We start from the raw sequence: 17,356 nt of genomic DNA on the forward strand, positions 1-17,356 counted from the left end.
ACCAACTAATAGATTTCACGTTCAAAAACCAAAGTATAAAAGCCTCAGTTGTGTAATTTAACAAGTCCAGGTTTTTTCTCACTTTGATACTTTCTGGTGCACAATTCCGCACTCTTTCCCAGTACTGTTGAAGATCATTTGATTACTATGTTGTCAATTTTTGTCGGATAAACATTGTCACTAGGATTTAGCAATGAACTCACAATCACGGACTTTGCGAGAAAAAAATTGTTCTCGATTCCTCGTTAATGGGAAATGAATCCGTGTTTAAGGTACTGTGTTGGGGTGTGCGCAATCTGCAGTTGTACCAGCTGATGACAGTGGACAAACCGGAGATGGAGTTCGAGATCGGAAACTTCCGCAAGAAGTCGACCGGTGTCATCAACATCAAGCAGTGCCCCAATTTCAAGAACCCAGTTCTGTTCTACGAGATGATGTTGCCCCTAGAAGAGAAGTACACGCCGCCTATGAACATCAAAGTGAGAGACAAAAGACAGTTCGGCAGGACTCCCATCGTCGGCAACCACCGCATCAAGTCCTTGGGATCTTATCGAATCAAACCTCTGATGTTGACTAGGCCATCGCAAGATGGTAAGTGGTAGTGTTGAAATCAATTCACGCTAACAGTATTTTAAAGAGTGGAAATAAAGGGAAGGAGCTGCAGCGTACAGCGAGACTCAACATAAATTGACATGTGATCATTTTTTTCTTACTTCATAGCATCAAGCTATTCAGCAAAGTTTGTGACTCGGAAATTTGAGCCGTACGTTTTTGCGACAGGACCTTTCAGTTGTTTTTACTTAAACTGATTTTAAAACTTAAGGTTTTGTGTTTAGGTTCCAAAAGTTCAAATATTGTATTCTGATTATCGTATTAGTCCTTATAAATAAATGATTCATTTAATTTGATGACTTTCAGACGATAACGACGATATCCCATTCTATGTTGATGAAGAAGGTACTGATTAGTTTAAAAAATTGGCGATTTCGTGTTTAACTTTTGTTGATTGTTAAGATTTTAAATGCACTTCTTCCTGGTCATCATCATTGTATAATGAATGTTCTAGTGTTGTTCGATCATAATTTAAGGCAGTTTTTTTATCTTCGTAGACATTTTTTTCGTAAAATATATTTAGTTGAATGGTGCTTAAAAACAAGCCGAAGTATAATTGAGTTTTTAGTGAAACGGGTATATAAACCAGCTTAAAATAAAGTGTTTTGCCCAGAAATGTATATCATTTCACGTCCCTTTTACTAAAGTCTAAAATAAGTATTAGACCGACTTTTTAACTTTGGCTGGTTTATTATAGAAAATATACCTTATATTGTCTACTAGAGTGCAATTTTTAAGCAAACATTGATATTAAGTCAAAATATGCCTGAAATTGATCTCTTCTGTTTTGACCTCATATTTTTTCATTCTTTTAGAAGTGACTGAAGCTGATGTGATACTTCCCCCTCTGAAGATGGGAGAAAAACGATCCATTTTAAGAGCTCCTTCAGGTAAATACAATCTTATCAACTAACAGCTGTAACACTATGGGTCGGATGTTCGAAGCCACCCCTGAGCAAATTGTTTTACTTAACATTCACTGAATATTTGTCAGTAAGGTCAAACAGTCAATTGCACTCCTAGATAAGACATTGTCATATTCCTTGCTAAGGTAAATAGTGGTTTCTTTTATCAGAAACACGGTTTCAAACAAACATAACTGACGGTTTCAGATATTGTTTCAGGCGCAAAGAAAAGTAAGTTTGAGTGTTTTAATGGCTGAAATGGAATGCAGGGTTGCGAGTGGGTCTTACCATTGCATATGCTAGGGAGAATTTGGTTGAATGCTGATTCAGTTTAAATGGTGGTTATGATCACTTTGTGTTTTGATCTGTGGAACATTTCCTTTTATTAGCTGGGTTATGGTAGGCGCGCAAATACATTCTAAAAGGATTTCGTATCTTCGAGATAATAGGTTTGTTTTGGTTTCAAAATTGGTCGTCTGAAAAAGTTGAGAGTATCTTTAAGGTCCGGGCGACCGTATTCCCTGACCTTGAAGATATTCTCGTCTTGAAAATCAAAACGAACCTATTATCTCAAAGTTGTTTGAATGAAAGTTTCAAAAAAGTCTGGAAGAGATGCATTGAAAATGGATCAGAATCTTACCAAGTCTAAATCTTACCATTGAAAACTAATTTTCATTAAGATTTTGTGGTATTTAGAGACTAATTTGGCGGTTGTTGCTGGAGCTGAGAAGCCGGCGCCTCCGTCACGCAAGACCTCCAAGGGGTCCCGAAGCGAGGGAGCGGGAGACTCCAGAGGCGCTTCGAAGACCGGATCCACTTCTGATGTGCGGATCGCAGTGGAAGATGGGGTTGGTAGAGTTCATTTCGAAAACAATGCCAATGGTGCGTCTGCATCGGCTGTCGCCCCCCGTCACGCTCCGACTGCAGGCAGTTTAGAGAGCAGTGCGGAGTCGGGAGTAAATATGGCTCTTTTTCTTCCCCCTCCTCGTCCTCTGTCACATCCCATTGCCCTTTCTCATCTTTGATTTTTGACTTCACTCTTATTGAAAAAAAAACTGACAACTTTTGTAGGATGATGAACTGATTTTTGGCTTCACTCTTGAAAAAAATTGACAACCTTTATATTTATAGGACAATGAACTGATTTTTGACTTCACTCTTATTGAAAAAAAAACTGACAACCTTTGTAGGATGATGAACTGATTTTTGACTTCACTCTTATTGAAGAAAACTGACAACCATAATTTTTCATCGGCGAGGAGTTTGTAGACTAATGAACTGTAACTCGTGGTTGTGTTTGGAGGGGGAGGGGAGGGGAGAGAGAAGAGCTGTAAACTTTTATAGTTGTGGTAGCAGGTAATCAATGTACAGGTTACTGAGCGCTAGAAGAAAAGCCGAGAAGCCATTATTTTGTGCTATTACCATCAAATGATGCCAGCATTTTTAAAAAAAAATCATTTGAAAACTAAACTATTTGAACTCTATCAAAAACTCAACTCACCTTTTTGAAATGCAAGATCGGTCGTTTTAAACGTTATCACCTTCCTGTCCAAAAAAATTTGAAAAAAAAAAATGAAACTGAAAACTCGATCACCTGAAAACTGAAAAAAAAAAATGAAACTGAAAACTCGGAAAAAAACTTGATCACCGGGTATGACAATGATGTTGACGTTATTGTCTGTTTATCGAATAAACCTCCTTTTATATGCGTTTAACTTCCAAATAAGTGATTTAGTTTATCTTTGATATGTGCTTTAAGGAGAACAATACACAATCGCTGCTCGGAGGTTTCGGCCAGGGCATGTCCAACTTGACTGGGGTGAGTTCCGATCCGTTCTCCGCACTACACTAAATTAGTTGCCATCACTCTGAAAGCTCAAAATGAATGCTTTTTTGGAATGAAAACAAAGCCACTTCACTTCGCTTGTATTTCAGTTTCTGATTGATTTCAAGGCATCAATTCGATTAGCACCCATTAAAATTATATTTTTCGGGGAGTTCATTTTGGTGGTAAATAAATCAGCCGAAGTATAAACCAGCCAAAAATACGTAATTATTTTAAATAATAGTTATCTGACAATTATGTAACATTTACTAAAGTCCTTCAAATTTCATTATAACGTAATTTTTCGACTGGATTATATACTCAGCCCATTTAAGGCTCATTTATACTTCGGCTGGTTTTTTCCCACTCTCATTTTTATCTTATGGGTTTCATCGGTAATATGAATGTGTGGCTACAACATATTTTGTTAAACCATGGTTTGCTTTGCCTTTGCCCTAACATTATACCTAAAGGGTGGGTTATTTTTTTGATATTTTTCTTGTTTTTTTTAAAGAAAAAAACAATATTAGGGACCACAGCATTTTTGTTGGACCAAATAAGTGAACTATGGTGCCAAAACTCGCAGGGCAACTAACTGATTTTTTTCCGCTATGGGTTTTTCTATAAATAATTTTTTTGCAAACTTTATGCAAAATGTTCCCTTCTTGAAAACGAATTTCTAACAATTCGTAAGTCCCAAATATGCGAGCTATTAATATTGTTTGATAGACACTTACACGCGGGGTAGGAGCGTACACGAATGCAGCCTACGACCGGAGCCTCAGTGTAAGTGCACATACATATGTCAATCAAGTGTAGATGTAAGTACAGGGTTGCTTTGTCTGATGAGTCTGTCTGCTTTCTGATCTTGATATCTTTCACGGTGTGGATTGACCAATTTGAGACCCAAGACATCGCTCAGATATGGGGCGAAAAAACCAAGTTCTGGCGAAAATGTTAAAAATAAAAAAATATATATAATATTTTCTGTTTCTTTTTGGGTCTTCACCAAAGTTGTGTTTTTCGACTATTGGTTCATCATTTAGGCGTATTACCTTGTCTCAATTTCTTAAAACTTGAGCCCCGAATTATTTTGAGCACGGCAGTATTGATAAACATCCCGCAAATTGTCATTTTTTCACAGCGATAACTCCAAAAATATGACCAAAGTCAAAATATTTTATTAAATTCAAGCTTAGTGGGTCATTGCCGATCAATTTTTTCCATTTTAAAAGAGCAAAGCCTAATAATTATCTAGCACGGCGTTATAAAATGTAATTATTTTTATATTTGAACATGCAAAACACATCAAACATGTGACGTTTATTTTTTAATGAAAATGGATGCAACTACGAGAGTCGTCAATATGAGAAAAAGAAAAATGTTAGACGAAAACTGTGATATCCAAACCCTTTCTTCCACCCCTGCAACTACAAAAAAATATCGCTGGCAAAATTTTTTCAAAATTTCAAGCTTAGTGGGCCATTGCAGACCACTTTTTCAAAAAAAAATTACCTGAAAGCAAAGCCTAAAAAAGGATAGCCAGTTGCTGTGCAAGTAGCTCAAAAAGTTTCGACCACAAAAAAAAAATTACAAACTTTAATGTTTTCTGTTCGGTCGACACTGAGCGGATCTGAACTACAGAATCAGTTTATTTGATAGTAAGAATAGAATACGTATACTTGGCAACAGTTTTCATCAAGAAATTATTCGAAAAACAAAAAAAAATCTTTAAAAAAATCGTCATTTTCCAATTGTTTGCTGATTTGTTTCCTAATTTTTGTTGGAATTTTTATCGTAAAGAAGGTGCTAAAATAAGCTTCAAAACATTTAACGCTTTTTGTTTGCGTATTATAAGCCTGCCCGCTTGCTTTTTTTGCTGAAAAATAGACCAACTAGCAAACCGTTTTTCTCTTCAGTGCGAAAATTTTTTCAAAATTTTTTTATTTGAATGCAAGATTTTTGAACGACGGCAAGGTTTTTAAAATTTGATTTGCATGTTCAAAAATTAAAAAAATTAAGTCCATCTTCACAAACGTCGTTATGCTAGATGATTTTTAGGCTTTGTTTTTGGTAAGTAGAAAAGATTGATCAGCAATGGCCCACTAAGCTTGAAATTAAGAAAATATTTTGACTGTTGTAAAGTTTTCTGATTTATGGCTGTGAAAGAATAGCCATTTTGCAAGACTACTTATGCAAGCATACAAGCAATATTACTGTCTGGCTCAGAATAAATCGGGGACTTGAAATGAACCTATTTTTGGCATCATTCGAAAGTACGAAAAACAGGGCAGATCCAATGTTTTGTAAATAATAATTTTTTGTTCTATTTTTTATTTTACAAGTTTTTACACCACGTCAGGATGCAACTGAAACATGGTATAAACATTGGTGAAAGAATTTCGATCGCCCCAGAGAAAGTTCGTTGGTAATCTAAGAAAAAACTTGCTTAACGAGAACTGGTCTGAAAACTTTTGCAACTAAAACTAAGTCCTAATTTACAGAAGAAAGTTGATGAGAAGCTGAACCACTAATTCAAGTATATTTTGATTCTTACCTTCAATCGACTTTTACTGAAAAGAACAAGAAATTTATAAGCAAGATACACTTTAAGTCTTTGAGTTTCCATACTGGTTTCAATTTGGTCAAAAATTTGAGATTTGATTTGCTTATAGGAAGCTTCGGAACAAACACCGTTTTGTTGAAGCTAAATTATAAATTTCTAAAAGATAAATATCTTGTGACCTTACAATTAGCACGGAAAGTTCTCATCATAGCTTACTTTGCAAGTAAATATTAAAGAGCTCCCACAGGTTTAGTAACGAAAAATAGTTTCTACAACTTGAGTTTAAATTGAAGTAAAAGTAACTTAAGTAAATTGATCTGGAGCTCAAGAAGTTCATACCGGTTTTTCTCGCCACTGAAAATTTATTAAAGTTTACAAAGAAGAATTAAGTTGACAGGGTTTTGAAAAAATATATTGGTTAAACCTGTCCGACCCTTATCTCTTTAACCTGGGTTTGCATGGAAAACTCCCGTTCAAACGTTTTTTTTCTATGCCAAAACAAAAACAACCCCACGTTTCTCCCCGCTAGGCAATTGGAAGAATTGTTTCAACATGTGAACGGTTTTGGACAATGAATGATTGGACAATGAATGATTGCTTTTTGACTTTTGAGATATATACTAAACTAGGGAAGAGCTTGCTGTGCATCTAAAAGATATTGCTGAAATGTGTTGTAAAATATCTTGTGTTGTGATCATTTTTCGTGAAACTATGAGTGTTTGAAATTTGCCAATCTGGGGTAATTAAAGCGCGATACATTGCTTTCTTGTTCCGAGTTTCGAAAAAATTAAGGAATATATATATGCTTGGTGTTTTTTATTCAAACAGATTTTTAAAAGAACGTAAATCTCGGTGGATCGACCCCTTGATTTTCGTGTTCACAGAAGAGTCGCGCTCACCACTCTACTAATCTGATTCTTCGGTCGCTGTAAAATATATCCAACTAAAATGCTTGTTTTACGTTTTGATGAAAAAAGACATTATTTTAGCGTGACGAGTTATTCCGACCCATAGAATAGTTCCAAATTGAATTGTATCAAGCTAATCATTCCATATTTGAATCAAATTTTAGCGCTAAAAATTTGATACTATCAACCTGAATTTCACAGTTTGTCAATGTTTCAACGCTCAAAAACTATTGGAGACCAGTTAATGGGCAGTCGAAACATTCAAGGCCTTGACATGATACGAGCAGCCTTGTTAACATAGCGCACTCGGGGATAAATTGGAAACCAAAACTTTTGATTGGTTAAATTTGAAAAGCAGTGATAAAGTTAGAATTTTGCCTTAATATATTCAAAATTTAGGATTTTTGTTACAATCATCGAAGGTGAGGCCGAACTTTGGCTCTTTTGGTTATGCTAGAAAATCATCAAAAACTTGAAGTTTGTATCCGGCTTTCAATTGATTTTTAGATGATTATCAGCCTATCGATTTTGGTAATTTTTGGCTCTACAACACAAATTTTTTTTTCTCTGTCGGTTTTCATATATGTTTTCATATATATATTTGTGATCAAACTTTCTGGGCTACCTACCTGCACATAAACCGGCTTTTCTTGTTATTGCATGCTAATCGTTTAAATTTATCGTTGATTTATTTGTGACAAATGAGAAGTCGCTTTGCGTGTTTAAAGGAATTGTTTGAAAGCTAAAGAGATAAATTGTTCTTTTCAGCCTGCGCTTGGTTGCAAATTGCCAAAAATGGATTCATCTAATTTGCCATCTAAAAATGAAAAATCCAAAATAGATATTTCACCGCCGGTGACTAATACTTCAACTGACAAGCGTGAACACTCGAGAGAATCCTCTCGAAATGTCACTCCGGAGAAAGAGGGGGCGGGTATTAAAGATAAGCCCCCCTCTGCTTCATCGCCATCTGTCACGTTCTCAAACAGGGCGGGGAAATTCCTCGACAATTGTAACCCGGTGGGTTTTGGTACCGGTTTTAAAGAGGTTTTTTACTTTGATTGGAAACTGTCATTAGTCATATACTGCATGGTGAATGACGCACGTTGGTGGCTGTGAGTTGCCCGCTTTAAACTGGTTTTTGAAATTTTTTATTATGAAACCAGTTGTTTTGTTAGTTATACCTAAAATAACAGTACTTTTTTATCGCTTAGCTGTTATTTGATGTGGTTTTTTTTAGTTGCAACTGTTACTTGATCGATAATGTGGACAAACTGTCATCAAATATCCGACAATTTATCTCCACGGTCGGTTCTGAAAATACCACGTGTTTGGGGTGCATGTTAGCTAGTATTTTGATATTGTTTTGATGCATGATTTTGGGTCTAGTCTTTTTCATTTAGAGATTGCCAAGCTCAAAATTTTCAAGTTTAAGTTTTTAAACTTGTGGCTCTGTTTCAGTTCATGGGCGGAGGATCTCGACCCGAGTTGCCACAAGTTAGTACCAATAACGTATACTAATTTTTTTTCTGACTTTGTTTTAGCTAAGGGTGAAACTTAGAAACCAAAATTTTCTCAGGTAATATGTTAAAACAAATCTAAATAAATCAGTTTTAATTTCGACTTGATTTGTTGTTTTTCAAAACACGGTTCTTAACGGTATTGCAATTTATATTTGATGCTTTCTGGTTTCGTGAAAATTAGCTCAAAACTTTTTGAAACTTTTAGGTTGAATTCAACCAGAGCTAATAGAAAGTTTCGACCATATTTTCAAATTTAAGCTTATTTTCTGTTTTGGAACGTAACGCATAAGACAGAAGACCCCAAAATCTCCTTTTACCTTAAAATTGTCAACTGCGGTCTTATTTAGTGTTTTGATTGGTGATAGGCGAAAGTGATGAAGGACGACACTCTGGACTGGTGGACCAAGTACTACGCCTCCCATCACTCCGACCCCAAGATGCTGGAGAAGGCCGAGGACTACCTCAATGCGGGCGGAGACACCCTACAGGTGATGCCGGCTGCTCAATTTAAATCTTATTTGCAAGTCTACGAGTGTAAGAGAACAAGAATCCAATTGCTCTTTTTTCAAAATCAAAGATATAACCTTGAGATGGAGAAGAACATGTTTATTCGGACGATAAACAATTAAACGTAGAGAATAGATTGAAACCAGATGAAATAAATAAAATGGTTCAAAATGTTTTCAAAATGTTTTCAACATTTTTAAATTAAACACCTTTACCCCATCTCATAAGTTCTAAATATAGATGTCAATCAAATGTGATTCTCCTTTTTATGTGCAGCTGCTGGACTGTGAGCTGGACGAGGTGCCTGGCCTGGATAGTCTGCAGGACTTCCTGCGCACCTTCACTCTGGACCAAGGCAAGAAGGCCACAGACGAAGACGGAGACTACATGGGCGAGTTCAAGGTCAGTCCTCATTCGTCAACTTCACTTTTACCATTAATAATATTTGGTACATTATAATAATATTAATAATATTTGGTAACATTTTCCTTCAGGGTGCTCTGGTGGTGTACCCCCTGCCCTCGGACAGAAGTGCCCCCCAGCCGAAGAGGTACTTCAGTCAAGTGCCAACCGGGGATCCGAAGGAAGTAGTGATCAGAATCTACATAATCAAGGCCACCGGACTCCAGCCAATGGACGACAACGGAAAGGTGATTTGGTTAAGCCAAGTAGTAATTTTCAAAGCTGATTTGGAAAAAAAACTTGATGACTTCTGAATTTATCGATGTCGCTTTCAGATGTTTCAGAGTTGAATAGACTCAAAAGCAACGTCAATTTTGAAAAATCGCGAGAGAAATTATTGAATTTTGAAACAAATTAAGTCCCATGAAAATTGTTTGATATTTTAGAAATCAGTAAGTAGTCTTTGGTGAAGGCGTTTCTTGTTCTGTGGGTGGTTGGAAATCTGATACCTTTTTTTATATTTTGGTTTTAATGTTTCGGTCCCTAAAATTGTGTGCAGCCGAAAACCTTGAATAATTATAATAAAAATGTCATTTTTTTGCATTATTTTTTAGTTGGTAAGTTGTTGTATAGCTCGATTTGTTGAATCGGATTCATCAAAATTGTGGAAGCAGTTTGTGAAATAAAGTCAATTTTGCGATGAAATAGTTTTGCTGACGTAATTTCCTCCTGGGCAATGGGATAAACTTTGGTCATCATCACAGTTTAAAAAATGGAAATTGGCGTATGTTTATTTCTTTGTCATCAATTAGATGCTACCTTGTGTACATTTTGTGTTCAAACATAACCAATAAAAAATCTAAATTTATGCTTCGTTAACAGTCGCATGTTATTTTAGAGACTCATAATTTAGAAGCAACTTGATGAAACTTTTTGGATAGACTTTACAGGATGAAGTTGTCTAGATTTCGGGTGAAATCATATCTATAATCTATTGCCCGTCTGGTTTATTCTGTCTTTCTCAGTTTAGATTTCTGATATGTATATTCTCAAACAAAACCTATCCGTGGAATGCAATATGTTCAGTTTGTGAGGATTTCGAGACTTTTCTGTCTCCTCCCAAAAACTTTATCTGCGATCAGTTTTATTTGTTTTATTTTTTTATAGGCTGACCCCTACATCTATATTGAGTGTGGCAAACAGGAAGTGAATGACGTGGAGAATTATTCGCCCAATACTCTCGACCCCATGTTTGGCAGGTAAATTAACACACAACGTGAAGGACACTTGAAAGGGTTTGAATTTTAAAAAAGTCATTGCTCAATGCATACAATGAATGAGCGACTTGATCAAAATATCGAAATTGCTGATCAAAATATCGAAATGGATGATCAAAACAAAATATCGAAATGGAATGTTCTAGAATGTTCGAGATGACAGTGACGTTGCCGGTGGAGAAGGACTTGAAGGTAGCGATATGGGACTGGGATGCGATAGGGGCCAATGACCTGATAGGGGAGACTGTGATCGACCTAGAGGACAGATACTTGTCCAAACACAGGGCACTCTGTGGGATACCCAAGAGCTACAAAATGTAATCACTATTATGCCACTGCCACACAATACTACTAACTACTTTTTTGTCATGTTACCATGATCTAAGTATGAAGAACAAGTTTCTTCACAAATTTAGTTGTTGAACATACAAAGTTTCGTTTCAACGATTAAATAGTTTTTTGAAATTGAAATGTATGGGGGGATTGAAAAGAGCTTTTTTCTCACTAATTTTCAACATTTACTCAACATAGTGAAAAGACAGTCGCCAATGATTGAATCCTTCAAAAAACCGACAAATTGATGTGTATGAGTTTGGTGTTCAAATTATCGACTTTAAATGAAGAACTGCGAGTTTGATTTCTTAAATGTTTGTAAGCAAACTGTTATACAGAAGCTATATTCATGCAGATTTATGATTGAAGATGCAAAAATTTCAGTTTTCCTGACAAATATTCTGCAAGCTTTGATTCAATTTGGGGTAAATTACCGATTTGTCATCATATTCGAAAACGAACCAAACTTCCATTATAAAACCGGAAGTTTCAAAAAACATATTATGACTTTTTATTTGTAGCAAAGGACACAATCTGTGGCGAGACTGTCAGACCCCCAAGGAGATCCTGGAGTGGTACTGTCTCAGGAACAACATCACGGAACCCCTGTGGAACTCCACCACAGAAGTAGTAGTCAACAGATTCCGATACACACTAGCCACCTTCGGTCAGTCCTCATGATTGTCGTATTCAAAGAAGCAGGATTTCGAAGAAAAAAATCGTTTCCAGCACAAAAAAAAATATAAAAATATGATTCAAACATCGTGTTCAGAATATGAATCTTTCTTATCTTCAAATTTTATAAAGGTATTTCTGTTACGTCAATATGTGATTGGATCATTTTCGATTATAACTTTTCTAAGTCAAGATATCGAGCCCAACGCCTTAATGTTATAACATGTGGTATCACATTTTGAGTTCACCTTGATATTGTAATAAGGTGATTGTTATTTGAACGTGATCTGTGAAGTTTTTATAGAAAAAATAGTTATAATTATTTCCCCCCTCAATGTCTCATCTAATATGATGATTTTGGAGAGTAACAACAAGCGTCGGTGTTTTGCAGAGAAGCAGCCTCCAGAACCAGTGGACGAATACGGGCCGGAAGACGAGCGACTGGCTCTGCATGTATTAAACCAACTGGACCTGGTGAAAGAACACGTGGAGAGGCGGAGTCTCTATGCGGCCACTCAGCCCAATCTGGACCAGGGCCAGCTGTACATGTGGGTGGACATGTTCCCCAAGGAGCTGGGCGCACCTGCGGAACCAGTTGACATCACACCTAGAAAATGCCAGAGGTGAGCACTACATTGGTTGTCTTTTTGACACATTCCCGCTCCGGAGTTCCATGGATAATAATCGATTATAATGGAATAATGTTCTCCAAAATGTTGTCATTATAATACATTATTGTGGCTAATTTAGACCACGAAATCGATTATATTGTCATTATAATCGATTATTTTCGTAGAAACACAATCCATTAAAATCCATTATAATGGATTATAATCCATTTAAAACCCATTATAATAGATTATAATCCATTTTAAATCGATTATAATTGATTATAACGGATTATAATCTATACATTTTTTTGCAAAATCATTTTCATAACTTGCAACATTTCTGCGTTACTCACGGCCTGCTTGCAATCTAAACCTAATCGAATTAACCCCCTTCCCACTTTGCCTCTCATCCGCGTTTGCCCAAACCCCCTTCCCCCACTCCCCTACGTTTAACCTTACGCCCACCCCCATGTTTGCTAAAGTTTATCCCCAACCCCAAGTTACAGTCCCCCCAGTTTGTTTACCATTTTCGACGGGGACGGGGGAGGGAGTATACTCAGTTGTTCAGATTACCCTCCCGCCCACATTTTTTACAACCCTCAAGTTCAGTAAACGGGGGGTTGGGTGTGTAAAACTAAGATGGGGGGTTAATAATAATAAATCATAAACCCCCTCCCCAAAGTCTATCAACTACCAATAAATAACCCCCAATAAAGGGGTGGTGGCGAATGGCGGTTGTGGTAAACTGGCAGGGAGGTGGGTGGGGGGGGGGGGGGGTAAACAGGGAGGGGTAAACGGAGTATGTAAGACAAAAATTATTAAAATTGAAAAGTGAAATGTAACATTTTATGAAACCTAATAAAGCAACTGCACTAAACAGGAAATGCGATAACTTTGAAAAAATTTGTAAATTTCATGACTAACCTCTCGAAAAAATCCATTATAATTGATTATAACCGATGATAAGCGATTATATTGGCCTAAAAATATACGAAATATAATCCATTTTTAATGGATTTTAATCGAATATGATCGATTATAATGGATTATATTGATATAAAAAATAATTGATTGTAATCCATTGTTAATCCATTATAATATTATAATCAATTATTATCGAAATTTATTAAAACAGAGACCTCGAAAACTCAAAATAATCGATTATTATCCATGGAACTCCGGTGCGGGTTGAATTTAACGTTCGCATTCATTCTTTTGGATTGATTTGGTCGTGTGTAAGGCAGTTTTTTTTTAAGCTGATATCTTGTATTGGAACAATTTCGGTACTTATTTCAAATTCACTTGGTGTTTGCGGAGAAAAAAGACACAAATTTTAAGAAAAACAAAGAGAATTTGTTTGCAATTAAATAGCCGATCGGAAGTTCATGGGTGTTAACCTCAAGAACATCATTTTTCTTAATAATAGTAATAGTAAAATGAGTTTTAATAACAATGCAACTGCTGAAGTGTCTCTTCTATTCTTCAGGTACTTCTTGCGAGTGGCCGTGTTCAACACATTCGACACCATCCTAGACGAGACCACCCTCGTCGGAGACTCGATGAGTGACATCTACGTCAAGGGGTGGCTGGAGGGGGCGGAACACGACCGACAGAAGACAGATGTGCACTACAGGTGTATGGACGGACACGGCATGTTCAATTGGCGATTCGTGTTCGAGTTCGACTATGACCCATCCGAGAGAAAGATTGTAGTCAAGCGAAAGGCAAGTCTTATTTTTTGTGAGTTTTCATTTCTTGAGTTATATTCTAGAACATACCGAAAAACTTTAAATTACGCGATTTCAATTTTTGAAGTTCCAAATAATGTATTTGCTGTTGCTATCTTTCATGAAGATGAGCGTCGAAGTCGTCGCAGCTGACTTTTTGTAACATTTCAGATGAGACTTTGTAGCGTTTCAAAAGCGACATTAAATTGTGTTATTCTAGGAGCATTTCTGGAGTCTTGACGAAACGGAGACGCACTACCCTGCGAGGCTGAATCTGCAGATATGGGATAATGACCTCATCTCCGCCGACGACTTCCTCGGATCCATACAGCTAGACCTAGAGAAGATGGCAAGTACCCTCAGAAACTATTTTCTGAGCTTACTTATGCAATGCCTCGGTTACTTTTGAAACAATCAAAAAAAATTCAAGTCATTAACAGATTAGTTTGAGAGTTTTCGATGGGCTTCGATGGCTTAGATATAGCTGAAAACTTATTTCAAACTCAAATCTACCTTTTGAACAACCAAAAGTGAACCTCAAAACTAGCATTCGTTTTATTGGCGATGTGGCTTTTCTTTAAATCAATTCATTTAGTAGTTTCATACGTACGGACCAACTTCTAAATCGAGTACGTGAAAATTTGGATCCCGTTATAAAAAAGCTGTTTTAGGTAGAAATAACATCGTTCAGTTTTGTTGTTAGAAAATGACAATTCGGAAAATTGACTTGGCTAAGTTTTGTTTGTGTTGATGTTTTAGATTCAGCCGAGTAAGACTAGGAAGGGGTGCACTCTGCAGCAGTTGCAGTTCGACCCCCCTGAGGTGGAGGGGGGCAACAGACCAGTGTCCCTCTTCCTCTACAGGAGACTGAAGGGCATGTGGCCCATGAAGAGAGACTTGGGCGATGGGGAGGGACCCCAACTCACGGTCAGTACACCAGATTCGAGAACTTAATTAATTCGAGAACTTCACGATTTTGTGAATAAGATTGACGAGGTTAGACAGGATGAATATTTTTTATTTGCTACAAGGTGCTCTAATCTTGGCATGCTTTGAGCACCTTTAGTTTTTTAGTAAAATTGGGGATACGTTTTTTGGGCGTTCTGGTAGCTCGGAGGCCGAGGAATGTCATGAAAATTAAGTTATGAAATAACTCAATGAAACTGCTTGAATTTCGTAACTGTTACATAATTGTTAGATAACTATTATATAACAACTGCGTAATTTCGGCTGATTTATACTTCGGCTGGTTTTTAACCACCTTTTTTTCGCGAAAAATTTTTGCCCACGATGTCCGATTATTATTACACCTGCGAGAGCAGTGTCTTGTAATTGGGAATTAGACTTTTTCACGTAAGCAATGCTTCTTGCACATACGTAAGATACTGTCAAGTTGCTTTAAGTGTGCCTGCAGTAGATCGATATATCAGTAAAATATCATGCCAGTAAATCGAATTATGAAACAAGTTTGTAACAAATACCTAACATTTTCGCAACCGGTTGCGTTATATTAGTACTAACTCAGCTTATAATAAACGCATCAAGAACAGTTTGTAACGTTTTCACAGATTGACTGCAGTATTTCAATTAATAGCTGTGAAACCTAATTTACATTACTGGCAGATTTAATTAATAAAAAGAGCTACTTTTAAAACCGTTTGCTTTAATAGTGAACCGTAGCAACTTGTAGACCTTTGCACACTTGGTATAGAGGTGAGGCGAATGCCTTTGTACCCTAAAGTCTGGAGTTCAAGTTCCGGTCGGAGATTGTCTTTTTAGTATAATTGAAATCGTTTTTTTATCATGAACTCGTTCATTTATTATTAACTTAATTAATAGCACTGACGTTGTATATTTTCTTTGGTTTTCCTTTTTTTCTTTGCTTAAAAGCTTTATTCGGCGTAATTGGTTTCGGCTTATTTTTTTTGCCTTAGTTACCTTATTTTGTGTCGCTTCAAAGGAAAAAATGATTTTTCAAAAATTTAGATTTCGAATTTTTATTTTAGTTGCTCAACTTTTTTCGCACTGTTTCTTATGGCATTTTTTGTTTTCGGCACAATGAATGTCTACCCAATTTTCGGCTATTTGAAAAAAAAAACTTTCGTTGTATCTGGTCGGAACATTCAGTGCTACTTGCACAGTAACCGGCTGTTTTTGTTCAAAATACATTTGGTTGGTATAATTAACCTTGAAAAAACCATTCATTACACAAAAGTAATGCGGGAAAATGAAAAAGTCTTATAAATTGTTTATCAGGGTCAGCATATTCAAAATGTTTCACCGACAATTTAGTTTTCATTGAAAAAAATCCAATTTCAAACATACTAAAAAAACAATCTCCGACCGGAATTCGAACTCCAGACTTTAGGGTGCAAAGGCATTCTCACTTTTTATACCACGAATGAAACGTTTGAATGTTTACGAAAAGAAAAGTTTGAATAATTCTCGTCGTATTTTTAAATTATCGCAAATGAATGCGTCGAATTGTTTGTGTTAGGGCAAACTGGACATGGAGATAGAGTTGTGTGATGAAAGTGAACACGCCGAAAGGGCCTGTGGGAAGGCGAGAGACGAACCCAACTCAAACCCTACCCTAGAACCACCCAAGTAAGACACCCAGATCACGTGACCTTCAAAGCTTTCATGCTGTTTAATCGAACAGAATAAATGATCGAATAGTGTTAATTATTAATGATGCGTTTTGATGATAACTTTTTTATAGTTTCAGCGGATGTCGTTCAAGAAGAGCTCTCCTTTTTGTATGTAATCGATTTTTTGAGAAGGGTTCTACAATGAACAGCCCTTCTGTGTTTCAAGGATTTTGAAGGTTCTGCAGATATCGTATTATGGATTACGACTAACTCGTTAACATTCAAACGACTGAACCACTGTGAGAAATCCTCGCGTAGATCCTTATGGTTTTGACTTGCTTATTATCTTTGTCATATTTACGTAGGCAATATACTTTTAATTTCTGCGAGAAATTTTTGGTTTCGTTTAAGTATGTTATGTTGACGGTTTTATGGTGTTTTTTTAACACACTAAACATATTGATGGACCTAATTCGTTGGGTGGTGACAAGACACGAGCCTATGTTTCGAATGCTTCCTTCAGAGTCAGCGTTAAAGCTTCCTAACAGTTAAATCTCACCGCATTGACCGATCTTGGTACAAGTTTTTTTTACCAGTTCGGTGGTTCTTACACTACTTTCGCCATGAGTTTTTGCCGTATTTTGACAACTCGAAAGTGTGAATAAAAACGGTAACGGTGTGGTTGTTTTGCTTCCCTCTTTAGACGTCCGGCGTCCAGTTTTCTCTGGTTTACTTCTCCCTGGGCCACCTTCAAACACATCATCTGGCGCAAGTTCAAGTGGTACTTCATCGGAGGCTTATTCTTCATCCTCTTCATCCTATTCTTCGCCCTATGCATCTACTCCGCCCCGGTAAACAACGACAACAACAACAACAACAACAACAACTGCAAAC

The 17,356-nt window shown here is 36.6% G+C and overlaps 1 protein-coding gene across 10 annotated transcripts in view; it reads left to right on the top strand.

Moving 5' to 3' along the window:
• The window catches only part of LOC134844429 (dysferlin-like), a 64,903-nt gene that overhangs the window by 35,670 nt on the left and 11,877 nt on the right, over positions 1–17,356 (top strand). For 4 of the 10 annotated variants that reach the window (XM_063861099.1, XM_063861101.1, XM_063861104.1 and 1 more), the window contains 20 exons: positions 273–591; positions 919–957; positions 1,428–1,502; positions 1,737–1,748; positions 2,214–2,365; positions 3,277–3,336; positions 4,072–4,128; positions 7,585–7,836; positions 8,278–8,313; positions 8,705–8,827; positions 9,123–9,248; positions 9,341–9,496; positions 10,416–10,507; positions 10,672–10,842; positions 11,380–11,525; positions 11,925–12,156; positions 13,631–13,868; positions 14,092–14,220; positions 14,631–14,798; positions 16,369–16,478. In XM_063861099.1, the coding sequence (XP_063717169.1) occupies positions 273–591; positions 919–957; positions 1,428–1,502; positions 1,737–1,748; positions 2,214–2,365; positions 3,277–3,336; positions 4,072–4,128; positions 7,585–7,836; positions 8,278–8,313; positions 8,705–8,827; positions 9,123–9,248; positions 9,341–9,496; positions 10,416–10,507; positions 10,672–10,842; positions 11,380–11,525; positions 11,925–12,156; positions 13,631–13,868; positions 14,092–14,220; positions 14,631–14,798; positions 16,369–16,478 (2,693 nt within the window). Of the gene's footprint in view, positions 1–272; positions 592–918; positions 958–1,427; positions 1,503–1,736; positions 1,749–2,213; positions 2,366–3,276; positions 3,337–4,071; positions 4,129–7,584; positions 7,837–8,277; positions 8,314–8,704; positions 8,828–9,122; positions 9,249–9,340; positions 9,497–10,415; positions 10,508–10,671; positions 10,843–11,379; positions 11,526–11,924; positions 12,157–13,630; positions 13,869–14,091; positions 14,221–14,630; positions 14,799–16,368; positions 16,479–17,165; positions 17,314–17,356 lie in introns of all 10 variants that reach the window. The other 6 variants (XM_063861102.1, XM_063861107.1, XM_063861103.1 and 3 more) reach the window with 6 other exon arrangements.

The sequence above is a fragment of the Symsagittifera roscoffensis genome, chromosome 4, assembly GCF_963678635.1.
Source record: "Symsagittifera roscoffensis chromosome 4, txSymRosc1.1, whole genome shotgun sequence".
Taxonomy (NCBI): Eukaryota; Metazoa; Xenacoelomorpha; order Acoela; family Convolutidae; genus Symsagittifera; species Symsagittifera roscoffensis.